The 26,189-nt window shown below is 40.1% G+C and overlaps 1 protein-coding gene across 1 annotated transcript in view; it reads right to left on the reverse strand.

Moving 5' to 3' along the window:
* Positions 1-1,912: 1,912 nt before the first annotated feature.
* LOC132103071 (multiple epidermal growth factor-like domains protein 8) overlaps positions 1,913-26,189 on the reverse strand; it is a 32,445-nt gene continuing 8,168 nt past the window's right edge. The window contains exons 6-44 of the mRNA XM_059507878.1: positions 25,968-26,056; positions 25,668-25,881; positions 25,308-25,488; positions 24,896-25,035; positions 24,686-24,796; positions 22,416-22,567; positions 20,929-21,030; positions 20,658-20,805; positions 20,211-20,374; positions 19,514-19,717; positions 19,198-19,401; positions 18,483-18,725; positions 18,231-18,349; positions 17,974-18,105; positions 15,775-15,888; positions 15,579-15,662; positions 15,234-15,491; positions 14,920-15,104; positions 14,628-14,841; positions 14,050-14,290; positions 13,805-13,937; positions 13,422-13,675; positions 13,193-13,303; positions 12,990-13,108; positions 11,633-11,870; positions 11,378-11,549; positions 8,989-9,152; positions 8,764-8,899; positions 8,425-8,656; positions 8,203-8,329; positions 7,435-7,645; positions 6,845-7,059; positions 6,474-6,669; positions 5,195-5,363; positions 4,917-5,109; positions 4,190-4,360; positions 3,973-4,103; positions 3,571-3,703; positions 1,913-3,479 (exon numbers count right to left, since the gene is read on the reverse strand). Of these exons, the coding sequence (XP_059363861.1) occupies positions 2,007-3,479; positions 3,571-3,703; positions 3,973-4,103; positions 4,190-4,360; positions 4,917-5,109; positions 5,195-5,363; positions 6,474-6,669; positions 6,845-7,059; positions 7,435-7,645; positions 8,203-8,329; positions 8,425-8,656; positions 8,764-8,899; positions 8,989-9,152; positions 11,378-11,549; positions 11,633-11,870; positions 12,990-13,108; positions 13,193-13,303; positions 13,422-13,675; positions 13,805-13,937; positions 14,050-14,290; positions 14,628-14,841; positions 14,920-15,104; positions 15,234-15,491; positions 15,579-15,662; positions 15,775-15,888; positions 17,974-18,105; positions 18,231-18,349; positions 18,483-18,725; positions 19,198-19,401; positions 19,514-19,717; positions 20,211-20,374; positions 20,658-20,805; positions 20,929-21,030; positions 22,416-22,567; positions 24,686-24,796; positions 24,896-25,035; positions 25,308-25,488; positions 25,668-25,881; positions 25,968-26,056 (7,877 nt within the window). The 3' untranslated portion in view covers positions 1,913-2,006. The remainder of the gene's footprint in view (positions 3,480-3,570; positions 3,704-3,972; positions 4,104-4,189; positions 4,361-4,916; positions 5,110-5,194; positions 5,364-6,473; positions 6,670-6,844; positions 7,060-7,434; positions 7,646-8,202; positions 8,330-8,424; positions 8,657-8,763; positions 8,900-8,988; positions 9,153-11,377; positions 11,550-11,632; positions 11,871-12,989; positions 13,109-13,192; positions 13,304-13,421; positions 13,676-13,804; positions 13,938-14,049; positions 14,291-14,627; positions 14,842-14,919; positions 15,105-15,233; positions 15,492-15,578; positions 15,663-15,774; positions 15,889-17,973; positions 18,106-18,230; positions 18,350-18,482; positions 18,726-19,197; positions 19,402-19,513; positions 19,718-20,210; positions 20,375-20,657; positions 20,806-20,928; positions 21,031-22,415; positions 22,568-24,685; positions 24,797-24,895; positions 25,036-25,307; positions 25,489-25,667; positions 25,882-25,967; positions 26,057-26,189) is intronic.

Genomic DNA, 26,189 nt, shown 5'->3' on the forward strand with positions numbered 1-26,189 from the left:
AGTTTTATCAAATGTGCATTCACTGTTTTTAGTTTCACACAGCAGTAGGTAATTAAGTCAGGAACACAAACAAAGACATCACAATCAACCCTGGTAACGTCACGTTAATGGGTGATATTTTATTTTGGACAAACCGGATCAAAGGCATGTGCATCAACCACAGTCAAAACTGTAAAAGCATTTGAAACCATCTGAACAGAACACAAAGCTTTTTGAAACCAAATATTTTTTGGTCTAGCGCATAATTTATATCACGATCAATTTTTCTGGTTTAACCTAAAAAAATAACCAATAGTTAGCTTAAAATTCCTTTCTCTGCAGTTGAATCCGAGATAAACATATGGCTTCTCTTGGTTCATGGGTTCTTTTATTTACATTAAATAATCATAATGTCAAATGAACACTTTTCAAAATATCTTATAATTCATCATGACTAATAAAAAATAAAAAATTACTACACCAACATACAGAAATACCAGTCAGATAATGCTCAGAAAATAACAGCCCACCCTAAAAAAAAACATTAAAAAAACAACCTAACCAACAGAAACTCCATATATATGGCAATACCGTAACAAACTGTAGTGTTTTCAGTGTTTTCGTCTCTTAATTTCATGACCTTATAGTGTTTTACCAGGAGAATCCTATATTTTAATGTTTAAAATTTCCATTTCACTTTTTGTTCAACAGATCTCATATATCTGGATAAACATGACCCATCACTGAAATAAAAATGCTGTGGCAACCCAGCTTGGGTAATAAATTTCACTGATCAATGGAAATAAAATATTAACACACTGTTAATACATGTTGTAAGTTATATGACATATTCAAAGTTGTTGAAACTAAAGTAGTATAAAGAGGTAGATAAAAAAAAGCAGTATCCTTCATTTCCTACATAAAGAAAACTAAATTGTAAAGTTTCTGGGCCCTTATTAATAAGCTTATTCCTTTACACCATTATATTAGCATCTGGTCAAGGCAAAGTGAGTAAAGGCATGTTATCAATGCAAACAAAAAGGACATGTGACCATAAGCCGTCGATTGACAGTCTGAAATGCATCTTCAGTCTGAATGAATATGTATAAAAAATAAGCCAATGGCTCACCATGAAACAGACCTATTGACTATATTCAAATCTGCTATATTACAGGAAGCATCAACCAATCACAGCCATGACAAAATACCAGTAACAAAAGCATTACAACTAAATTTTTTACAACATCTGTGCCCGTTTTTTGCAGACAATCAAAGATTTGCACATTCAAATGGACATGTTGCACCGTCTCTTGGTTTGGATGGCAGTTCAGATTGTCTCACTAAGATATAAAGCACATTGGTTCAGCTGCAAAGACGTTTTCACTGGTCGATATGTCATGCTGTAGTCGTCAGGTTGTCCAGCTGATTTCAGTAGTGTATATGGGACAAAAGGATTCAGCAACAAAGCATGGAGATACTAGTAGTGCATTGCATAAAGGTTGCTGCCTTAAGTCAATATGGAGCTTTTTAGGAGTGATAAACAAGTAAACAACATCGAACAATTAATTACAGTATATGTACAAATTACATTTCTATGATATACATTTTTCCTCTCCTGTAATAAATTAATCCCTTTTGGAACCCTCAACCTTAGCAAACCAAAATTAAAATTGTCATCATTTACTCCCCCTTCATATTGTTCAAAACCAGCATACAATAGAAGTCAATGGGGTCCAAAATTGTTTGGTAAATAGTCTTTGGGGTCTAATGTTTAGTTTTGGATCCCATTGGCTTTGATTGCATGGACAAAAAAATCTTCTTGTGTGTGGCGCAGAAGAATGTCATACATGTTTGGAACGACATGAGGGTGTGTAAATGATCACAAAATGTTCATTTTTTTTTTACGACTGTGCCTTTAACATCTCTGCAAAAAATATATATAAATTTCTGTTCTTTCTCATGAAAACTCTCTTGATTGTTTTTTCCTTTCAAGTCACTTTTTCCTTCTCAATCAACATATATTCTCTTCACATAGCCATGGTGGTTAGATGCTGATGGCCCAGCAAGCCTTTTCGGCCTCCCCCGGCACAAGGATGTGTTCCTGCTCCTCCGTGTCCACAGTACTCCTGCAAATTCTGCCGCAAAGTGACGAGTGCTGAACCCAAGCAAGCCCGGTTGGGAGCAAGGATGCCTCCTGGCAGCTGTATGAGCACAGTGGCCACTCCTGCCATCCCGTCATCTGTCGGCTCCAGAGTGATCGGCCCAACTTTGAAGGATGAGTAAGAAAATCCCATGAGCTGGGATAGGAAGGGGTCGGAGCGGCAGAAATGCTGGTAGCTGCCGTGTGAGGATGGATGGTGGTGATGCGAGGTCGGGTTGGCCGTAGAGCTAGGTGCGTAGTGGTGAGCGTTCAGGTAGTGCAGGGGAAGGTGCTGCCCGTTGTTGCCTCCGCTCAGAGCGAGATGGTGATGGTGGTGAGTGACGGTGCCTGTGCTGGGGTCATGTTTGTAGGACAGAGCCCCGGGTCGTCCCCTCTGGCCCATCACCATGCCACTAAGCTTGCCTGTCCGGACGTGGGCCAGGGACACAGTGCTGCCCCCTCCAGCCGAGGGTAAATAAACCAACTGGGGCTCCTCAGGCTCTAGGTAGACGGTGAGCTTAGCGAATGGGCGAGAGGCCATCTTGGTCATCTCTTGAATGTGGCGTCGCTGCTCACGGCGGAAGTCTAAGAACTGCTTGACTTTCCAGAGCAGCACACAGACAGACAGGAAGAGGAAGAAGCAGGAGAAGAAGACGGAGAAAAAGACAAAGAGGTCAATGTGGGCCTGGTCCTGTCGTAGAAAGAGGAGCCCTTGGGACTCTCCATTATGGGTATCTGTGCCCACACCACGCAGGGCAATATAAAAGCGGCTGGACTTGAGCGAGTGCACTTCGTGCGGGAAGGTGATGACCACACGGTCCCGTACGCTGCGCACAATCAACACCGTCTGTGGCTTCCATACGGTGATGTAGGTTATGAGACCTTCGGTTCGTTCTTCCCGTATCTCACGTTCTGTCCCATGTGACTTTGTGGACTGTAGCGTCCCGAGTAATCCTGCTGAGGAATTCGCAAACACCTTCATGGGTGATGGTGGGGCGAGAGGAACCTCCTTTTCTCCCCGCGAAGTGGTCGCAGAGGTGGTCTCATCCTCGATCTTGACGGTATGCACACCAGTCTGGCGGTCTACCTCCACAATGAAGGTATCATGTGAATTGGACACATAGACCTCAACCTCTCCAAATGTAACGTCAATGGTGACGCGGATATCCACGTTAGTAAACTTGGGCTGGGCCGAAAAAAACACTGTGCGACCCCTGAGCAGATTGCGGATGTTAGGCTCATGGAAGCAGTTGACCTGTGATGTGGGGTCGAAGCAGCATTCATTGTCCACATTGAACTGCCGATAGCATTGCCGCCCATTAACTGGATTGCCATTGAATGAATCTTTACACTTTGCACACTGCAAGAAGCACAAACGGGATTATTTCATAAAAGGTCTTATTTGTGAAATAGAGTGAAAATGTCATTGGTTGTATCAAACTGGCCATTACCTGTTGTCTGTAACACTCTTTACGGTCATTCTGTGGGCTGCTCAGACAGGATGAGGTTTCAGTGTTGTTCTGGCAGGGACAGCCAGTACCATCATGCTCATTACAGGTGTCTGCATGGCCATTACACTGACATCTACAAACAAGCAACAGGAAAGAATGGAAAGACTGATGTCAGTTTAACTAGATCTTTCTACAGAGTGAAACCTTGAGATGGGGAAGTTTTCTTATCGCTAATATACTTGTAAAGCCAACTGCTATTTTTTCCAGTTCTCTAAATATGTGCTATCTTTTGGGAGTCCAGTTAAATAATATATTACATATTACCTCAGAACAATAAAAGTATGACAAACATCTAATGAAATATTTTAGCATTATAGCCAATGCTTCTTTTGATGCACTCACTTCTCACACTTCCCTTGCAGCAGGAAGTAGCCACTGAGGCAGCTCTCACACTTATCCCCCACGCTGTTGTTCAGACAGCTCACACACACAGCACTGTCCTCAGTAGGGCCCTCTGTAGCCCATTGTTCGATCTGAGAAGCAAAGTATACAATGAACGACTCAGGCCCTGCAACGAAAATAAAAGGATTTACAAATGTAAAATAAATAAATAGCTTACACTCTCACGGTCCAGTGGATAGTCTTTTGGATTTTCCATTGCCCTCCGATGCTCTTCTTTGGACAGACATATGTCACTGTTTCCTTTGCAGAATTCACGACAGGGGCGACACATCCCACCTCCCACAGCTGAGCCCACAAACAAGGGCTTACACTTTTCACAGTGCTGACCCTAAAATAAGGAAGAGATAGAGGTGACCTATAGTCTTATAATAACACAAACATGGTATTACTACTGTCATGTCTTCTTTTGAAGAAAATAATTTTCTGCAAGGACACATTAAATCATTAAATTGATCAAAAGTTACAGTAAAGACTTTTCTATCTCTTTTTCAAATTAATGTTGTTAGAACTCTCTTTTCATCAAAGAATCCTTAAAAAATTATCAAGGTTCCCAAAAAATATTAGCAGCCCCATTTTTCAACTGTGATAATAAGAAATGTTGCTTGAGCACCAAATCTGCATATTACAATGATTTCTGACAGATCATGAGACACTGACTGGAATTATTCCTACAATCACAGGCATTAATTATATTTTTAAATATATTAAAACCATAAGCAGTTATTTAAAATTTAGTTGTTTTCTGTTTTTGCTGCTTTTTAAAATCAAATAAATACAGTGATGTTGAGCGTAAGAGACTTCTTTCAAAAAACAACAATGTACCAACCCCTAAACTTTTAAACAGTAGGAAATAGTAATAAAATAACAATAAAACCTTTCATTACCTTTGTGTTATTCTTGCATTCGAGACAGGTGTCCAGCTGAGAGATGCTTTTACAGTTACTGTGTTTATTACAGCGGCACTGTGAGGAGCAGTTCTCTCCAACAAACCCAAAGTGACACTGACAGACTCCTGGGGACACACAGGTCCCATTAACACAGCCTTGAGCGCACACTGGCTCACACTGACCAGACACACTGAAAAAGAGAGCGAAAGGAGAAAAACTACTCGGCTTTCATTCTCAAATAATATCACTGACCTCCCCAAGGCTGGTAAATATACCTGCTGAGTACGTAGCCCTGTCTGCAGGTGCAGTGGTAGCCTTCAGGCAGATCATGGCAGTCCTGAGTGATGTTACAGTGGTGGTGTCCATTGGCACACTCGTCCTCCTCTGGGCAGTGCAGAAAGGACCAGCTACTGTTCCACTGTGGGCACAAAGTCTTACTTACACCTGCAGAGTAGAAAGACAGCAAAGTTTTAATCCCTCCCAAAAAAACAGATAAATGTTAAAATGATGTGGGGCCTAACAGCTCAGAATTTGTCTTGTCTGTATGTTGGATTGAAATAATAGAGTACAAAAGCTGTATTCTGGAAGTAAAAAATCCCATCCATTTTTAAATTTGAGGCGGCGCTCATACAGTTCAGACAGTTCAGGCATTGCAGTGCATCAGAGGTAAAAAACTATATAAATACTGTTCAATTTCATACACCGACCGATCATTTTGTATCTTTACACATCAATGTATCGTCACGAGCTGCAGGGTTTAATTTGGTTTTGTTTGTATATGTTTTGTATGTTTTAGCCGTGATTCCCATCCACTTACATTATAAGATTAACAGACTGCAACACTTTGAGTTCAAAATCTCAGTTTGTGTTCTACTAAAGAAACAAAGTCACCTACATCTTGGATGCCCTGGGGGTAAGCAGATAAACATCCAATTTTCATTTTTGGGTGAACTATTCCTTTAAGTACACATTTTTGTTCCTTTCTTTTTTGCGTTTTTTTTGTTCCTTTACGTTTTTTCTCAAATCAAAGTTTGTAATGTTGTGGTTCACCTTTTTTGCTGGTAGGTTTGGTTCATTGTTTGTAACTCTTAAACAAAGATATTCTCAAAATCCCTATGGGACAAATGAATGGGAAAATACCTCAGGAATAAAACTCGCTGAAAAAACTAATGGGGTTGTGTACTGTTGCACCTATTGGTCAAACACACAATGTACACTCAGATACTTTTGTACACTGTATACTGGATATTTTTGTGTTAACAGCAACACACTAGTACTACTTTGCCTCTCATTTCACACTGTGGTCTCTGTCCCTTTCCAACATGTTAGAATAAAATAGAATTATAAATGTTGCCTTCTTGTGGCTGAAGATGATTCATTTCTGACTGCCCCTGTCATTTTTGTGATAATAAACAACTTATTGTACCCAAATTAAACCATCCAACAATTAGCCTTCTAAAAAGTTCCACTATTCATAACTTAATCATAAACTCAGTGTCATCATTTTTTTATGATTCACTAGCTTAATCTGCAGCAAGATATAAAGACATGTACCATTCAGTCCTCCCTGAAGACAGTGTCCTGCCCCGTTTCCACCACGGACAGCACACCAGCCACACTGTGGCCTGGAGATGCACTGGGAGCACTGAGAGAGCTGGAAACACTGAGGAGAGCAGGAATCTTCATCCGCAAGCAAACGGCCACACTGACCCGCCTCACAGCGCAGTGGAACAAAGGAGGGGCTCATACACTGGAGAGAAAAAAAAATAAAAAAAAAATAAAAAGAGGACAGGACAGGTGACAAGGTTACTGGTTGACCTTCTTGTAGAAAGAACTTTGTCCCAAGGGCTCCTCTTTCTACGACAGGAGCAGGCCCACATTGACCTCTTTGTCTTTTTCTCCGAACTTCATTATGAAAATGTTACCTGCTGCAGTGCCATGCTCCATACACAGCGCTGCCAACCTCCATCAGAGCCACGGGAGCTTAAACACTGGCTGCAGGTTTTAATTTCATGGCAGGGTTCGGGGCAAGGCATTGGTGGAGAGGACTCCACTTGCATGGGAGAAACGTTAAGCAAGGCATAGCTGAAACACGTCCAGTCGTAAGTTGGGTTCACACTTAGGATACGCCTGGTCTCACCTGCACGTTTAAATCAAGAGTCAAAACATTAACACAAGACGTTTTTGCTGGCCTTCATATAAAGAGACGTTTCAATTGGCAAAACTTGTGTATTCTCAAAGAAACTCTGCATTGGCTTTAGGATTTGGGTTTTTTTGGGGGGGCAACTTTTCTGCAAAAGAATGCAAAAATGGTGATGAATATGATATGAGATGGGAGGAAAACCTATAATTCAACATTTTTTCAAGCGAACACAATGTCTCTCAGGGAGCTTAATACTTTTTCAAGAGATTGCTAAAGTTTTGAGAACAAATTCAAAAGCTTTGAAATATAATTTTTCCTCCCATCTCCTATTTTTTTCCTGCAAAATCATGCACATTGTGTGTTCACTCTCACCTGTGCGTTTGAACTGGCGTGTCCACATACATTTCCCAGAAGCTGTGCATTTGGGGCAGTCAGAAGCCTCACAGCTGGTCTCAGTGCAGTTACTAGAGAGGAAGATCTCTCTCTGGTTTATCCTGCAGTCATGCTCCGATGTGCAACTTACCGAGCTGCTGATACATGCTCCCTCAGGACAGTTTGTGCACCACTTACACTGCAGAGCAGGCTGAAAGACAGAGAGAATTCCATGTCCTTTTTTAATTATAAGATCGGCTTTAACTAAGAAGTTTCAAACTTTCCTGCTGATCTTACTGATTTTTAAGAAATTATTTTTTGTTTTCCAGCAAGGACACAAAAGTGATAAAAAAAATAACAATAAAAATCATGCGTCACTGAAAACTGGAGTAATGGCTGCTGAGAATACATCTTTGCCATCACAGAAATCAAGAAATAATTAAAAAATACATTAAAATAGAAAATAGTTATTTTAAACTGTTATAACACTTCACAATACTGCTGTTTTTGCTGTATTTTCTGATCAAATAAATGCAGCCTTGGAGAGCATAAAAGACTTCAAAAAAATTAGCACAAATATATTGCGGACCACAGACCTTTGAACAATCCTGTACATAGTATGATCCATTTTCACTGTTAAAAAAACAGCTTAGTCAAATGTGTTTGTTAGATACGTTTGGGCTATGTAGTGCATTTACTCCGCATATTAGCTCTGTCTGAAAATACTGCACAAATAGAGTACTTTGGATTGTGATGTGATGGTCGTACCTGCAGAGAGCTGGAAAATGTTTTAGGATGGCGGGCCAGACATTCACTGCAGGTCTTGAGTCGGCGGCACTGATCAGGGGAACGAGGAGTAGGAGAACAGGTAGACTGTCCAATCGCACAACCCAATCTGTTAAAAAGAAAAGAAGAGAAACTGTTGTTTAGAAAAAAAAATTCTGGTACCCATAGCAGCTTATTGTAAATAAAGACTAGTTCCTGTAGTACCTTTCTGCAGTGTCTGATGAAGCACAGGTACCTCTGCACCACACACAGCTACCAGTGCTGCTGTTACAGGCCTCAGGGGTGGGCAGCAGGATGCAGGGGTCACTGGGCAAGGAAAGAGTCAAAAGTCGCCCCAGCGTCACTCCGTTAAAACCTCCAGACAGGAACAGGCGACCACCCCACCCAGTCATCGCCAAGGAAACCGAACGGTTTACAGGGTCACCCACCGAGGACACTAGAGAAATGGTACAAGAAAAGCCCACACCATTCTGTCAGTAAGCACAGACCAGAGTTACCAAGTGCATTCCTAATATACTGTATCCAGATGTGTGTGACTGTTACCTGGCTGTATCCATGTGTTACAGCTGATCTGATAGATAGAAACTGTGTTGCTGTAATCCTCTTCCCCTGTCCTGCCTCCAACAATTACCATGGTGTCCTTCACTAAAGACGCAGCATGGAAGAAACGAGAGAGAGGCTGGAGAGAGAGATGATTAGTGTCATCTAGCTGCCAAATTACTTGTATTTTCATCACTTTGACCACCATTTGTTTTTTTGTTTTGTTACCTTGTTTCCCTGAGAGGGCACCAGTAAAGACCAAGTAAGATTGGGGTAATAAAGACTGTAAAGTTCTCCTGAAGGTTCTACAGCTTCAACATGGAAACGATAACCACCAAACACGTATACAGCATCTGTCTGTTCATGATAAACTGCTGAGTGGCCATAAAGACCTGAAAAAGGTCAAAGAAAAAGAATTTATTTTTTACTTCGTTTTGATATTCATGTTATGGCAAATACATTTGTCCGTTATTAGTGAAGACAGTGAAATATACCGCTGAATAGTATTCAGAATCAGAAAGAGATTTCTTGCCAGGTATATTTACACATACGAGGAATTTGTTTTGGTGACAGAATAACAGTGCTAGAATAAGTAAATAGGAAATAATATTACTATGCAACAAATATTTAAAAAGAAGATACACAATATACAAAACAGACAATAGATGGCATTTGTGTGTACATGTACAAGTAAATGTAAATAGGAAGTGTGGTGTGTTAAATAAATAAAGTGTATAAATAGTGTTGTGTATTACACGTTTTATTGCCAAGTTAACTGTTCAAGAGCTGGATTGCCTGAGGGAAGAAACTGTTCTTATCGTATCTCTTAAGTTAACCCATCAAAGGATTTGTAAACATTTGTAAATATTTTAAAAGCTTACTAGCTACAATATCATTCAAGAAATTGAGGTCAGTTTTATATATATATATATATATATATATATTTATTTTTTTTTATTTTTTTTTGGAAGAAGTCTCATTTTCACCGAGGCTGCATTAAGTTGATACTGTGAACAGTGTTGGGTATAGTTACTTTGGAAAGTAGTTAGTTAGGTTACAACGTTACCATCAATTAAAAGTAATCAGTTATGATACAGCGTTACCTATTCATAAAAGTAACGCGTTAGAGTACTCATGCGTTACCAAAAATTAAAAGCTGTTTGCAGCGGCTCACACATGACAGACACAGCCCCCGGCCCCTTTAAATGCACCTAGAAGTCGTGACTCCCGACAATGAATAACCTCAGTCATCCGACTAAATTAACACTGCAGGACAACAATAACAGGAAAGACAGTCAGCAATAGACTATTCCACATGGCGTTTTATTTATTTATTATCACAGAACATATTATTAATCAAAATTCGCACCTACCCAGCCCGGGTAGCCTAGGCTACTGTAGCCTATATTATGAGCACCACAAGATAACTCCTGATCTTTCGTTAACTTTAAATAATGCAGTTATCAAAGTACAAGTATGCTTACTTGTAAACACAACCTTAAACAGGCTTGCAGATTTAAATCCATTTAGAAATGATGAACAACCAGCCAGCCAACGATCTAACAGAAATTAACAGCTGCCTGTCAAACAAAAATGATAACAAACCGAATTAAATCCTTCACTGCCACACAGGCAAATGACAAATCGCTTAATAGCCGAACTAATTATTATTAAAGTGTCACTCACAGTCACAAGCCTAAATTCGCTTTAACACAGTCCATAAACCAAACGCTGTCCTCTCTGCCATCTTGCCGGGAGTTCGAAAAAAAAAAAAAAAACCCACACACACAGGGTCAGGCGCAGGGCACAGACGTATCACAGCCATTGACTTTACGATCACAGAGCTTCGGCTCCGCTGATACATCCGCAGGTGGCACAGTAGACCTATACTGTCTGACAAAAAGCAGGCTGCAGTCGGGATTTTCCTTTCCTTAAAATAACGGATTACTTTTTTTTTAAAATAGCGAAGTTACTGATTACTTACGCATGAAACGAACGCGTTAAGTTACACATTTCAGGAAAAAAGTAATTAGAGTACTCTAACGCGTTACTTTGTAACGCGTTACCCACAACACTGACTGTGAAAAACAATAACAATTGTGAAATATTATTACAACTGTCCAAGCAAATAATCCAGTCTTCAGTGTCACATAATCCTTTTGAACTCATTTTAATATGCTGATTTGCTGCTCAAAAAAAACTTCATTTTATTAATGTTGACAACAGAAATTGTGATTTTGTTTTATTATTTGGGATTCTTTAATGAATTATAATTATTTATTTGACAGAAATCATTAGTAACATTAAATGTCTCTACTGTCACTTGTTTCATTTAATAAACACTTTTATTTAGCAAGTGTGAATTAACTGTTGTTTATACTACAGTGTAATGCTATACATTTATTCATAAAGCCTAAATAAAACCTTTTTTTTTGTAAATCATTTCAATAAATTATTCCTTCTTGATGTGTACAGGAATTTAGCTTAAACATTTAAGTGAACAAAAAAGGCAATTAAATAGTTAAGTGCAATTATTTGTGAGATGATTAATTGTCAGACAAAATTCCCCAACTATGCTAGACATAAGTACAGAAAAAGTGCAGTGTTCCATCTCTACCTGTAGGGGGAGTGCCGGTGTGTGGAGCTACAGTCCAGTTCCCAGTCTGAGGACTAAACTCCAGCAAATGATGATTAAAGCCATTCTCTGGTGAGTAACCTCCAATCAGCAGCACAGATGAGCCTCTTCGCACAGTTAGAGTGTGTCCAGCCACAGGGGGAAGCACTGAGCTCTAAACACAATTGTCAGTTAACACTCTTAACACAGTTGAAGAGGAGCACACGAGCACTCTTGAGGATATTCAACATGTAATACCTTAAGCTGTTTCCACACCAGACTGCTGAGGTTCAGACACCATGTGTCATTTGCAACACCTTTCTTTGTGACCCCACCAACCACAAACATTAAACTGTGAGTGGCTGCTTGGGAGGCAGAAAATGGGTCATGATTATACACCAGAGCAGAAGCATGATGGTATCGAGACATGGGCATTGAATTTTCCTCCACTGAACTGGTCAACATTTGAGTCCAGCGACGATCGGCCACGGAATACCTAGACCAATAAAAATATATTCATATAAAAATATGTAACAAAACATTTACATTAAAGGTCCCGTTTTTCACGCTTTTTTGAAGCTTTGATTGTGTTTACAGTGTGCAATATAACATGTGTTCATGTTTCGCGTGTAAAAAAAAACCCAGTATTTTTCACACAATTCACCTATCTGTATACCGTTGTTTGTCATAAAAACGGGCTGATGACTTCCTTGTTCTATAAAGTTCCTCCTTCAGAAATACGTAACGAGTTCTGATTGGGCCAGCGGTTCCTGTGTTGTGATTCGACACCAGCTTAGAGCAGGCTGCCCTCCTGAAAAACGCGATTGGACTAGTTTTGAGAAGCAAGTGGGCAGGAGCATGTGCTGGAGATGTACTTATAATCACAGGAGCGTTTTTACTGACGAGATGCGCATGAAAACCGCATTCGTTTTTTTGCACAGCCCTAACATCTAGTTAACAAAGCTAAACAGCGTTGCCCTTTGTGTAATAAGTTACAGAAACCGTTAAATGCACCAACTTAAATAATAAAATACACTCACCGGTTGTGGTCCATAAACAACGCCTTCCCCAGACAAAGAGGGAACTGCTCCATCTTTCAAGAAAAATCTTTGTGCGAATCCGGCATTAAACTGATTGAGATTGAGGAAGCTGTCCTCAGCAAAATGTGCTGCACATAGTTTTACATGTGGATTATAATTTTCGGGAAACGAGTTAAACATAAATTGTAACCATTAATCTACAAGTACAGCGTCCCTGGGAAGCCCAAACAAAGATGATTGGACTCAGAGATGAAAATAACAGCGTTTCAACGACACGGCGACAAATACAAACGCAACTCTTCCTCTTTTCCGTCGGAGCGCAACAAGGCCACGCCCCCTTTTTGTGAATTGATGTGGGCGGAGGTTAGTCGAAAAACTGTTTTAGTGACGTCATTACTGCAGGAACTAGAGGGATGTAGTCCAAACTGGTCGTTCGATGTAGGCGCATTGAACTTTGAGCTTTAGAATTTTACAGATATTATTTATACTCTAACAACAACATTACACACTAACTAAAGTTTAAAATATGGGATCATGAAGAAGGGGACCTTTAAGTAAAATGTGCAAGAATATACCTGTAAACATTTCCCAGGATGCCCTCTGAGAGTGAGAGGCCTCCATACATCCAAAGAGTGCCTTGTGGCCCGGACACCAGAGAGTGGCCCATCCTCTGGAGGAACCTGTGTGCCTTATTCTGTGGGAGGAAATGAAACCGAAAACTTGAGTTGGAAAGAACAGAATTTTTTCCTATAGTCTTAAAGGGAAAAGTTAATCTAACCACAGACAGCTGTGGGTCAAGGACTGTTTCCCAAACCAGGCTGTCCGAGTCTGAGATAGAAGAACAGTCTGATCCAGCCCAGCCTTCTGTACACACACACAGGCCAAGGGTCTGTAAACATATACGCAAACATGTAAGATGAGAACTGTGGGACATACCTAAAATGCATTTTCGTTTGCTTCTTATGCTCTTAAACAATTTAACTGGCTGCAATAAGAATGACACACACCATGTTGCAAATGCCTCTGCCTTCCTCTGCTCCACAATTCCCTGGGCAGACGGGACGGTCACATTGTGGACCACCAAAACCATGGGGGCATTCACAGAGCCCGTTTACGCACTGAGCTCCTGCCTGGCACTCGAGTGAGATGGCTGTACCCTCTCCAGAACTTCCATTTCCACATCGCTTCACCCAGAATGAGGCATTAAAACCCTGAACACGTCCTGAGGTAACATTTGCCTCAAAATACACAGATACCACCCCTAGAGGAGAATAAATCACAATTTATAATGACGTGTATAAAACTATGTTGCCACGTTGAAAGTCATAGCTAACTTTGCTTTGTGTATGAATAAAAACACAATTATTCAGTCCTTAGTTTTGTCAAGTACCTGATGTAGCCTCAACAGTAATTGGCTCCATTCTCGTTGTGCCGCAAAATGCTCCAATAAGGTTGTGGTCAGAGTGCACAACACCGTTGCTGAGGAATCGTGGCAAGCCATCAAATACATAAACATATGAGTTCTGTTGGATAAAGAAATGCAAACATTTCTGGTCACAATATTGCTGGTAACTGAACTGTTTATGCTGTTCAGACAGAAACTGACAGATTAATGATGTGGAATAATCTACTCACTGTGCACTGTGTATGTGAATCTGGGTGCCAGGTCAGGGCCACGGGTGGGCATGACTGCCCTGGCATGCATGGTGCCAAATCCTGGGACACAGAGAGGACCCACAGGCAATGAGAGAGCCCACCATGGCCACCGACTGCTCCATGCCACCCCAGAGAAGAGGAGAGGGAAAGGGGTACAGAGGAGGAAGAGGAAAGCCGAACAGACCGACCCTGACACTGCCTGAAACAGGTGCCATTGTTCCTGGGAGAGAAATGTGAATTTCGATCTTTCATATTGTATAAAAGATTAAGCCTCAGATCCCAAGTCAATGGGGACCAGCAACTATTTGGTTAACAACATTCTTCAAAATATCTTCTTTTGTGTTCCACAGAAGCAGGAAAGTCAAATAGTTTTGGTGCAACACAAGGGAGAGCAAATGATGACAATTTTCATTTTTGGGTGAACTTTCACTTTAGAGATCAAACAATAATCAGCAGAACCCCTAATGAAACCCCCTCGTTTACATCATATTTTTATCTGCCCTCACATTTGAAGACACCCCCCTGACCAAATAAACATAGCTCATTCTCAGACTTACCTGGGGTCTCCATAGTATCCAGGCAGGCAAGACTCACAGTGTGGGCCTTGGGTGTGGTGGGTACAGTAGCACTGGCCGGTCTGGTTATGGCAGAATCCTTGTAGAGCATCACCATGGCCATTACACTGACAGGGAATGCAGCCTTCACCCCCTGCCAAAGCAGAGCCAAAACTACCAGGCTTGCAGTGCTCGCAGTGCGGCCCTGTTGTCCAGTCTGAGAAGGGAAAGAAAAATATAGCTTAGTGCTGAAAAGATGAAGAAATAAAGGTAAACACACAGGTAGGATCTTTACCCTGGCACTGGTCACAGATCCCAGGAGCCGTAATGCAAGTGCTGTGAAAGTTACATCCGCAATCCACATCACACTCTACTCCGCTCAGAACCAGAGTGGCTGGATCAGAGGTCCAACCCAAAGAGCACTCGCACTCGAACCGTGGACTCCCGCTGCACCGGCCCTGGCGGCACTCGTTATAACATCTTAGAGAGAGCATGAACATTATTATAGGTTACAAGGATGTGCTATGATTATTCCTGAGCTGTAATAACTTCTGGAGGTTCTTAAGAAACACATCCACCACTGCAGACAGTGTAACAGAAAAATCTCACGTCTGGTTACAGTGGTGAACTCCATCTCCTTGGAAGCCCCTCTCACAGTGACACTCATAGGAGGTTGGGGTGTTGACGCAGGTAGCAGAGGGATGGCAGGTATGCAAGCCCAAGCGACACTCCTCCACATCCGGACAGGATGGGTAGGACCAAACAGCGTCTCCATCTCCTTCCATCCCTTCCAGAAGCTCCAGCTCCAACTCCATCTCCATCTCAAGCTCCATCAACCGAGGGGGCGATAAAGTTTGAGTCTCAGGGCTGATGGACAAAGGAAGAGATGTAAATCAAACAATTTTCAAATGACACATTCATTTAGCCACTAGGTATAAAATGTTTTAATCTTACCTGCTGGCTTTCACTTCAGCTACAGCCATACTGCAGTTCACAGCCAAGGGGTCATCCATTCCACCCCAGTCACCTCTCAAACACCTGTAAAAAACCAGAGGGGCAGGAAGTGATATAGGAAAACATAGTGACCAGAAGGCATTTTCAATGCAGTTGATGGTTGTTTGGTGTATTCACAGAGACGTTTCTATCCTACCTGCCGATAGTGGGGTTGTTGTAGTCTCCACACCAGCCGCACTGAAACGTCTGCAGACACTCCGAACAGGTTGCAAGAGCAGAGCACTGCTTACACTGAGGGACAGAGTGAACACTGGAGAGAGAAGATCAGAGAGGAACATTTCACATTTTCAAAAGCAATGACAAGTTATGCAAGATATCAGAGCAAAGACTAATGAAGTAAATGCAATTAAGAAAGAAAGTTATTATTACGAATATACTGTAATTATTATTATTATTTAAATTGTAATATATTGCTAATTCTGACATTTGTTGTTATACTCAATAATATTAAAAATAAAATTATTATATTCAGATTGACTGGGTTCCAAAAGAACAACATTGTAAATATACAAAAAAAAACAATGACATTGAAGTTCATGTCTATTGTTTGTTCATTTTGTGATGGTTTCAATTTTAAAGGGGTCTCGAAGCCTGATTTAAATTATTTTCACTTATTCAGCCAGTCATTTACGGTTTAAACTGAACAAAGAAATCCGTTAAAATTCTGTCATCATTTACTCCCCCTCATTTCGTTCCTAACCTGTCTGACTTGCTTTCTTCTGTGGAACTTGAAAGATGATATGTTGGTAACCAAATTGTTTCGGTTCCCATTGACTTGCATTAAATAAACAACAACAAAAACGTTAATGTGAAGTTAAACGGTTTGGTTCTTCAGAATATCTTTATGTTCCATAGAAGAAAGAATTGCATACAGTTTTAGAATGACACGAGACTGTCTAGTCTTTTTGCTTTGTTTTCCTGGATATCTAAGCAGAAGCAAATATGAGATGTTAAAAGTGAAGTGTTCAAACCGCAAATGCAATAGGAAATAAAGTATGCTTTTCTGGCCAAATCATGGCCTTACACCAGACAATTCAGCTTTCCTTCATATTTTATTCTTCATTTGAGCAGTGTATCCAGTTTTAATTATTAAACACTATAAGTGTCTAGTGCAGTGGTTTTCAACCTGTGGTCCCCGGCCCCCTAGTGGGTCGCGGTGGTATTGCAGGTGGGTCGCCACTTATTTTCTGTTCATTTCCAGTCCATTCTAGGGCTGTGCGATTAAAAAAAATTGTCATAAAATCACGATTTGAGCGTGCGCGATTTCTAAATCGCTTTATAGCACGATTTTCCGCGGCCCTGACCTCCCGTAGTATGCTATCTGATCCAATCAGAATGCAGTGCACCTATCGCGAGAACAGAACAGACTGGACATATGCCTAACTCCAGGTTCACACACTGTCTGTGATGCGCCTTTTTCCCGAGCCCATGTTAACGGATCAGAGCGTTCACACTGCACGCGGTAAAAGGCTAGAGATAAAAACGTGCGAAAATAATTAATATCTAACACATGAGCATAGAGAGAATTGTGAGTGCACAGGACGCAGTGAGGAGACACGTTTTAAATTCGCACACTCTCTCCGCGCAGAGCAGCGTGTATCTGAGCAAGCACGTCTGGTTTTGTGACAGAGCAAAGGAAATCTGCGTGCGAACAGAGAGATTCGCACTCGTTCATTATTTTAATATGCTTTCGCGTTATATTTATGCGCTCTCGCTGCTGACCACATCGCATACTGTAACTGTATACACACTGCAAACACCCGAGGCACCGCTACAATTAATGAGAATGCACAATGCATGGCAATTAATGCACAATGCATGGATAAAAAGAAAAAAAAAGTCCCTGTACATTTTTTTTTCCACAAGTCTATACATTTTGTTACATCTTTACTATAGTGATAATTTTGACTTATGTCTGTTCTAGAGACGTTACAACTTTTTGATAAAGCTCTAATTGGTTTTCTTTTGGAAATATGTTTCAAATTAATCCTGAATGCATTTATGACTGTAAAAGCACATTGGTGTGTCACAATCGCAAAATTGATCAAAGAAATCGCGATAGTTTTTTTTTTTGTCCATATCGCACAGCCCTAGTTCATTCAATAAATACAGTTAACAATCTAGCTTCTGAGTACTAAGTTATTAACCCAACTATAGCAGGGTCAGTTAATTTTTTTGGAGTGGGCTGCGCAAACATGTGTGTGGTTGTGTGGGCCGCGAGTTGAAAAAGGTTGGGAACCACTGGTCTAGTGTATGTGAACTACATAGTGGATTTCATTAGCTTTTATTAGACAAATTACTTAAAAAAATCCTAGCAGAAGCTGCACTAACCTACCTGTCATACCAGTCCCTGCACTCTCCATAGGGAAACTTTGTGAGGTACGCAGCAAAGTAGAAACAGGACTGAGCTGATTCACACCATGCACAATGACTGGAGTTAGACAAACATTCTCCACACGTCAACCTCCTGTCAGAGAAAGAGGAAGGTAAATGAAAAAAGAAGCAAAGTTGATATCTTTTTGAAGTCTTTCAGCCTATCAAATATTACATACACCAAATAATTCATAGACAAGTTTATCACTTCAAACTCACTGGTTGCAAACTTTAGGACACCCTCCTGGTTCCCGGATAGACCCCTCCAATCTCCCACGGCGACTGCACAGATAATCTCCCTTCTTGCTGGAGTTGATCTGCCACTCACAGTAGGGGTCCTACAAACATTCAGACATGAGAGAAATTTCACTGCAGCTCCACAGAACATGAAAGATGGTAAACAGACTGCATGCTGCTCTGGATCAAAACGCTCATGGCAGTCTTTCAGACATGTTGATGTGGATGCAGTACCTGAGTGCAAGCGGCACAGTCTCTATACTCCTCACACAGGGTGCAATGCTGAGGGTTGAGCAGTAGGTGGCGCTCTTCTCTCTGTGAGTCTATGCAGGGCTGCTGATTGATGTCAGAGCGCAGAAAACACAGGTTCATGGTGGGACACCAGCCGCATGACTGATCAGACAGACAGGCCAAACATGAGCGGTACTCTGAACATGAATTGGAGCGGAAAGGTTCGAGGAACAGGAAAGAAATCTCCTAGAAAACAATGAAAAAGAGCAATGAACAGCGTTAAATGATAATACCTAAATATTATAGCGCAATTAGGTGGTTTATAGGGCTGGAATTAAGGATCACATCAATAATAAAATAATGAGTCAGGTTGCAGTCATTTTGCTCATTGTATAATCTTTTTCTTTTGTATAATTCACTATATAATTTTTAAAAATATTTTTTTTTTTCATAAAATATTTTTAATAAAAACATCAAATTAAACGGCACTTTATTAAACAGAGTTTACTACAGTTCTACAGCTTTCAAACAGTATCAAAAGTTTTTTCTGAAATCACCTAATTATGAAAATTATGAAATTTCACTAGTATTGCACCAGTTGGAGCCCTAAAATTGTATTAAAATCCAAAAAAATAAAAATCATGTCTCCTGAGTAAAGTAAAGGCACAAAATGAATGAGTCTCCTTTTAAGTTGCTTTGTTAGGTAATAAACACTTACGCTGCCACCAGGTAAAGCTGTGCGGTTCCAGGTAAGAGCCATCTCACTAGTCTGTCCTGATGCGGAGTTATTAAGGTAGCCCTCCGCCTGAATCAGGTACCAGTTTCCTCGTGTAAGATTCTGGAACAGACAGGAACCATCCGGCCGAGATAGCATACGAATCTCCTTCTCCTCCTGAGTGGACCACCTTCCTAGCACATCCGTCTGCAAGGAAGAAAGGTTTAGAAGAGACTTAGCAAGTCACATGCCTCAAGAGACTTGACGCCATGACTTTCTTGTGTAAAAAAAGAAAACCTGATTATATAATATCCCATACCAGTTGAAGGGAGTTGGGTCCAGCAGCCATCTGAGCAGTAAAGTGGAGCTTCTGAACTCGAGCCCACATGGCAACAGTTTCCTGTGGTGGCGCTGCAGGAGGAGGGGCGCCCCATAAAGGATGAATGAAACCCCGAAACTGCAGTGTCACATCCATCTCTGTAGAGGGATTGAGGATGATGGAGGTACTGCGCAGGATAGATACCTACAGTATGAAGAAGAGTGCATGAGTGTAAGTGAGAAAGAGAGCAGAGGCAGGATGGGGTGTTCAGAGGAAGGGTTTACAGTAACAAATATTTTACAAAAGTAAAACAAAATATAGATGTAGAAAATAAAGATTGAAAACTTATTACCAGGGTGATTATAGTAATATTTTAATAAAATAAACTTTTGCTACTTGAAATCAGATTTGATTTAAAAAAGTAAACTTTATTTCAGCTAACTAACTTGATGTAATAAAAAAAATCTAAAACTGAAATCAATGAATAAAAACTATACACACAAAAACAACATTACTTAAACCTCAGATAAAATTATAATGAAAACAAAACATAAAAACAAAAACGAATTCAAATTAGTTTAGACGGTAAACTAATTTTATTTAAGGGGTAAAATGAATGATGCCTAGAGCAGGTAGATTGAAGAGAGGAAGTGTCTGCAGAGTAGGTCATGAGAACTCAGGATTGAACTTGTCGTACCTTGTCAGGCTGTGACTGATTGCGTGGATGCTGGAAGGTGAGCAGGTGCAGTCCCGGGACATAGTTCTCGGTGCGACAGAAGTGGAGGGAGGTGAGGAAACGCGTGCGCTCCCCCCACCAGCCGTACGCCCCAGAGATCTGGTCCACGTGGCATGCACTGCGCTCTGCCAGGGTTCAAAGTGCACAATATTTACTCATGACATGCCAAAGGATTACACACACACTCAGGTCACTTGACATTAAATGAAAACCAGTGAAGGGCACATAGCAGAGATATTAACACAGCATGACTGCTAAAAGTCATCTACAAACACAAGGCACTCAGTAACACAGTATTTCACAGACTGAAAAAGTGTCTAGAAATAAAGATTTACTGAGCAGTGTGTGGTCACATATCTAAGTCGTTTTAACCATCATGTTACAGTCTGCTCTCTCCTCTTCCTTTACCTGAAACAGGCAAGCAGGACTCATTCTGCACACACCAACCGAATTCCCCAGAAACTCGTGGCAGAGAGTTTGGTACCCCACTGAACACCAGACACGACTGGCAGTCCGACAAAAAACGAGCCAGGCCCAGACATCCAGTGCTGCCACACTGTACACACATAAATCAGATGATGGATGGAGAGACACAAGTGAAAAAGAGAGTTAGCATCAGAGAGGCATAAGTGATCAAGTTCGAGCAAAATGCAAATGAAGGAGGCTGGGGAAAATTTACCGGGTTTGTGGGCTGGTACTCCCGGCAGCGACCCTCACACCAACTGCACTCTGGATTCTTGAGGCATAAGCTTTCATCAGGAGCTTCAGCACATACTGTGTCCTATTGGACAAACACACACACACATACACATTTACTGTGCGTTCAAACCAGACGCGACTTGCTCAAATAAATTACGCTATTCATGCGTAGTTGGACGCTTGAACATTTTTAATTAATTCGCTTCATTCGCACGTGAAATTAACTTCACAACAGACGCGAATTCATGTCATGAGAGTGTCTTTTGCCAATTGAGCTCACGCAGCATTGTGATTTCAACCACTATTTTTATTCGGATAATTTTCTAAATATTACTGTTATCCTGTCTTGAAATGTAGTATTAAAAGCATTTCAGGCGAGAATGTAGTTGTTTTAAACTCAAATATGTGGTTTATTTATAAAGACAGCGTCTATTTAAAAATGTGTTTCGCCGATTTTCGGGGGGACGAGCTCTATCTGATCAGCAGGAGCTCAGTGATCATGTATCCGCCGAGAGCACTCTTAACTCATTTAGACCTTCTGATATGTGCCACTGGCTCTGATGTCTCTTTAGTGGTTCAAGATAAAATCTAATTCGTTTGGGGTAAATCTAATCGTTGTTGTTTTTTTTCAGTTAATCTATTAATATGTAATATATACACAAGCAAGATCCTTTTTATTCCTGTTTCTGTAAAAGTATGAAAAAGTATCATACAGCTCCGGGTATGCACATACAGCGATGATAAGTGTGTCCTCCATTGTTGTTTCAGATTTTCCCTCCGCTCGATACGTTGTAATCACGTCACTACTAGAGCAAGCTCCTGATTGGTTAACGCAGCAAGAAATTTCACCAAAGTTCAGATTTTTCAACTTGAGCATTTCGCGCGAATCGCATCATTCGCTCCGCCTCATTCGAGCGAAACACGCAGTAGGTTGTCTATTCGCATCTTTGCATTGACTTAGCATTGAAATCACTCACGCCAGATGCTCTAGTCGTGTCTGGTGTGAACGCACCATAATACACAGTATGATTTTTAATACTTTTATTCAGAAAGGACGCATTCAATTGATTAAAAGTGACAGTAAAACCTAATGTTACAATAGATTCCGGTTTCAAATAAATGCTGTTCTTTTTTACTTTCTTTTCATTCAAGAATCCTGAAAAACTGCATAATGGTTTCCACAAGCAGTTTTCAACATTGATAATAAATGTTTGAGCCGCATATTAGAATGAATTTCTGAAGAAACATGTAACACTTAAGACTCAAGTAATGGCTGCTGAAAATTTAGCTTTTCCATGATAAGACTAAATTATATTATAAAATATTAAATCATTAAAATAGGAAACATTTATTAGAATTAGAAAACAATTGTACTGTGTGTATTTTTGAATAAATAAATACACCCTTTGTGAGCATAAGAGACTGCTTTCAAAAAACAAAACAAAAAGAAAAAACTTGTGTTATTACCCTGTCTCCTGGGTCACTGCTTACAAACAGCGGTACTTTATAGGCCACAAGGTCACCATGGGCAACACCACTGTAACCGCCTGCAACTAGCAGCACTCGTCCCTCCATGACGGCAGCAACATGGGAATATCGGCCCCTCACTGACCCACCTCCTATAAGAGCACCGAGAACATTTCAGAGAACAAATAACATGCACAACTAATTTAAAAAGCTCCACAACCACTAATGAGGGCTACTGTAACTTTACATGTACACATAATATTTATGTCTTTTGGCTACACTTTTGAAGCACTGCATATTTGAAATTACGTAATTCCCTTCCACTGTAATTGCCTAATTTCAACCCAGAATTATTTTAAAGAATGGTATTCAACTGCTGGTTGAGCTAAATCTGGAACATTCCTGTAGATTCTGGTAATGATGTAAACAACTGATTGAAAAGGCACAGAAACATTAAAATGCTGTTGCACAGCTAGAAGAGTTAGAAGAATCCCTCAGTGAAATGTAGGGATGCACGATCATGATTTTTCATGGCCGATTCCGATACCGATTTTTTTTTTACAAGCAAACTGGCCTATTCCGATACCGATTTTTAAAAAATCTTTAAGCAACTAACAAGAAAGAAGGAAAGTATGCATAAACAAGATGTTTATTTGGTAATTTAATTTAATTTTGGCTATTGAAAACAATAACCGTAACCATCTGAAATTAACACCAGTAACTGCACAGTAAGTAGCCTACATTCAATACAAACATAGATGGTACAGACATCAGCATTTAGCTTTTGTTTTTGAATTGGGTTGAAACTACATAGAACTGGCCTTAAATTAAAAGATTAACTGTAACCATGTGAAATTAAAGGCAATAACTGCATAGTTCTACAATCCAAACAACACAATCAACACACATTCAATAAGATGTTTCTTAATCAGCATTCAGTATTTGTTTTAGTTTTTAAATTTGGTTTTAAATTTAAAACAAGGTCTTTACCAGTGAGACTAAATTAAAGTATGCTATATAAATATTATTCCAAAAAGTTAAAATCTAATAATGTTGGTGGGAATAAAACAAAGATACAAAGTGTTTCATTCATCCAATTAAAAAAAAAAAATTAAGGTAATGATTTACATCTATATTTACTTGAGCCAATGAAAAATAAATAACTATTGTCTCAAGTTAAAAAATATAGATGCGAATCATTACCCTAAAATGTTTTAATTGGATGAATGAAACACTTTTTTCAGTGTGCTACAGCAGGTGATTTTAAAATCAAATTCAGTCGATATATTTTTACGGTAAAATAAAAATAATCATCCTATACAGAACTGACGTTTACTTCTGGCTTTTCAAACATGTATCCAAGTTCTACTTTACAAAAAATTCAGTTTTGTCACAGTTTAGTCCGTTTCGTTTCTCATCCAACACGTAAGAAGTTGAGCTGAACATGCTTCACTGTCTCCGCCTGTCCAGGGCGCGAACAGGTACAGTACGCTCGAGCAGATTCAGTGAGCAGGAAAGGGACTCTTATTTTGGCAGTCGGCTGTTCGCTTCCTGCTATCTGTACCTCTGACGTGTAGCTCTGCACTTCCAGTGCTGAATGGCTGCCTGTGTCCTGCGCACAGATTTCGAAATACTTCCACACAAATGACATACTGAATGATTACAATGTAGACTGTGCACGCGGGCGCACTTCCAGAAAAATCGGCCAAAAAAAAGACCAAAAACCGCAAAGCAAATATCGGCCGGTTCCGATTTATGGCCGGTCAACTGGTGCATCCCTAGTGAAATGCACAATATTCTAGAGGGCTGAACTGAAGCATTATTATAAAATAATACCAACTGAGAAAAATGTCTTACAAACAAGACAGAACGGCAAAAATCCTGACAGACACTATGAGGGGAATATGTCAGCTTTCTGTGGTTAAGTTACACAAGTGGTCTTTCTGTGGTTAAGTAACCTTCCACAACATTTAAAAATAAATAAGGGCAGATTTACTGCATTAATCCATTGGTTTAAAAGCTGCAGGCCAGTAAATCTGCATCAGACACAAGGGAATTTACACAACAAATGACCTCTCAAGAATAGGTCATAAAAAGCCTCCAGTCAGACTGAAGCATCTTGAACATGAGTTCTTAATGGCCCTTCTGTTATTCGAGCAACAAATCCTGGGAACCATGGGTCATCAATTGCATACATCATCAAACTTCATCTCCTCTCTAAACATATCAAACAGATTCACTCTGTTTCTGACCATTAAATATACACTTACGCTGACTGAGGATCCCTCCAATAGACACCCACTGATGGCAACCAAGATGATAGAAAAAGATCTCCTCATCATAGCACTTCTCTTCCATATAGTGGATATGCACATTCCCTCCTAAGAGAAAAATAGATCACCATTAAATAATAATGTTATAAAAGTTTTCACATTAAACTCACTCAATGAAACCGCAGACACAATGTGATTGCTACTTACCGTACACCACCATATAGTTGCCGATGATAGTGGCAGAGTGGAATGCTCTCTCCCTTGGGCCACTGGCAGGAAAACGTGAACGGAAGGAAGCCCAAAACCGTTTCTCAACATGGAACGCATCAGTTGAATTCACACGCACACTGAAGAGTTGAGACAGGATTATAAATGTAAACGCCAAACCAGACCAATGACCATTCCAAGTAGCAGATTACAAAATTACATTTATTCACATGATTTGAGTATACTGTGTGTATTCAAATAAAAGTGCAATAAAAAATGCAAAAACAAAATGTATCAAACTTTTCATAAAGAGCTGGGACATAACAGTTCACATTTTACAGTGATATAAACAAACACGCAGTGGAGATTTACTATATTTTCAGCTTACACAACACACACAAGTGTACAATACCTAGCTGTGGTAGGTCTGTGTCCCCCGTATACCAGCAGTGTTTTGGAAGGGGCATGATAGACCATGCTGTGTCCTGCAGTAGCAGGTGGTTTTCCACCCCTAGGCTGAACTGCTTCCCACACTCCATCCCACAACCGGAACCGGTACAGTGATGAGGAGAACATGTCCTCCTCTGTCCTTCCTGAAAAGACAGGTCGATCATTTAGTCTTAATAATTATTCTTAACAAAATGACAATAAAGTTCAAGTTGGACTTTTTATATCCTCCACTATATATATATATATATATATATATATATATATATATATATATATATATATATATATATATATATATATAAAAAGAATACAATTTACTCACCCCCAAAAACATATAGATATTTGTCTACTATTGCTGCTGCATGATTTGCCAGCCTTGGTGCCCCTGCAACGTTTGATTGGCCGAGCTGCTGCCAGTCATCTTGCAGTGCATGGTACACCCAGACATCACTGGCCAATGAGTGGTTGGCAAGTTCACCACCATAGATGACCATGTTTCCTTGCCATTCTACTGCTGTGTGGGAATGTCGAGGAGCCTGATACAAAGATATTATTATTTAGAGGATCATTAAAATGAAAAAAAGATTATAAATACATAAAAAAAAAAAGAGAATAATCTTACTGGACTATATAAATATGATCTCTGTGCCCAATTATTGGTCGAAAAATTGTAAACAACAAGGTCCTCCAGTGCTCTATTCAGATCAAACCCTGTAAATAAAGACCAAGGGTTGAAATAAACTGAAACTGAATACAAGAGTTACATAAACACACACACACAAAAAGAAAAAAAAAATCAAACAAAAACACAGCAGTTAAAATTATACAATATTCTGTTAATTAA

This window comes from Carassius carassius, chromosome 24, assembly GCF_963082965.1.
Source record: "Carassius carassius chromosome 24, fCarCar2.1, whole genome shotgun sequence".
NCBI lineage: Eukaryota > Metazoa > Chordata > Actinopteri > Cypriniformes > Cyprinidae > Carassius > Carassius carassius.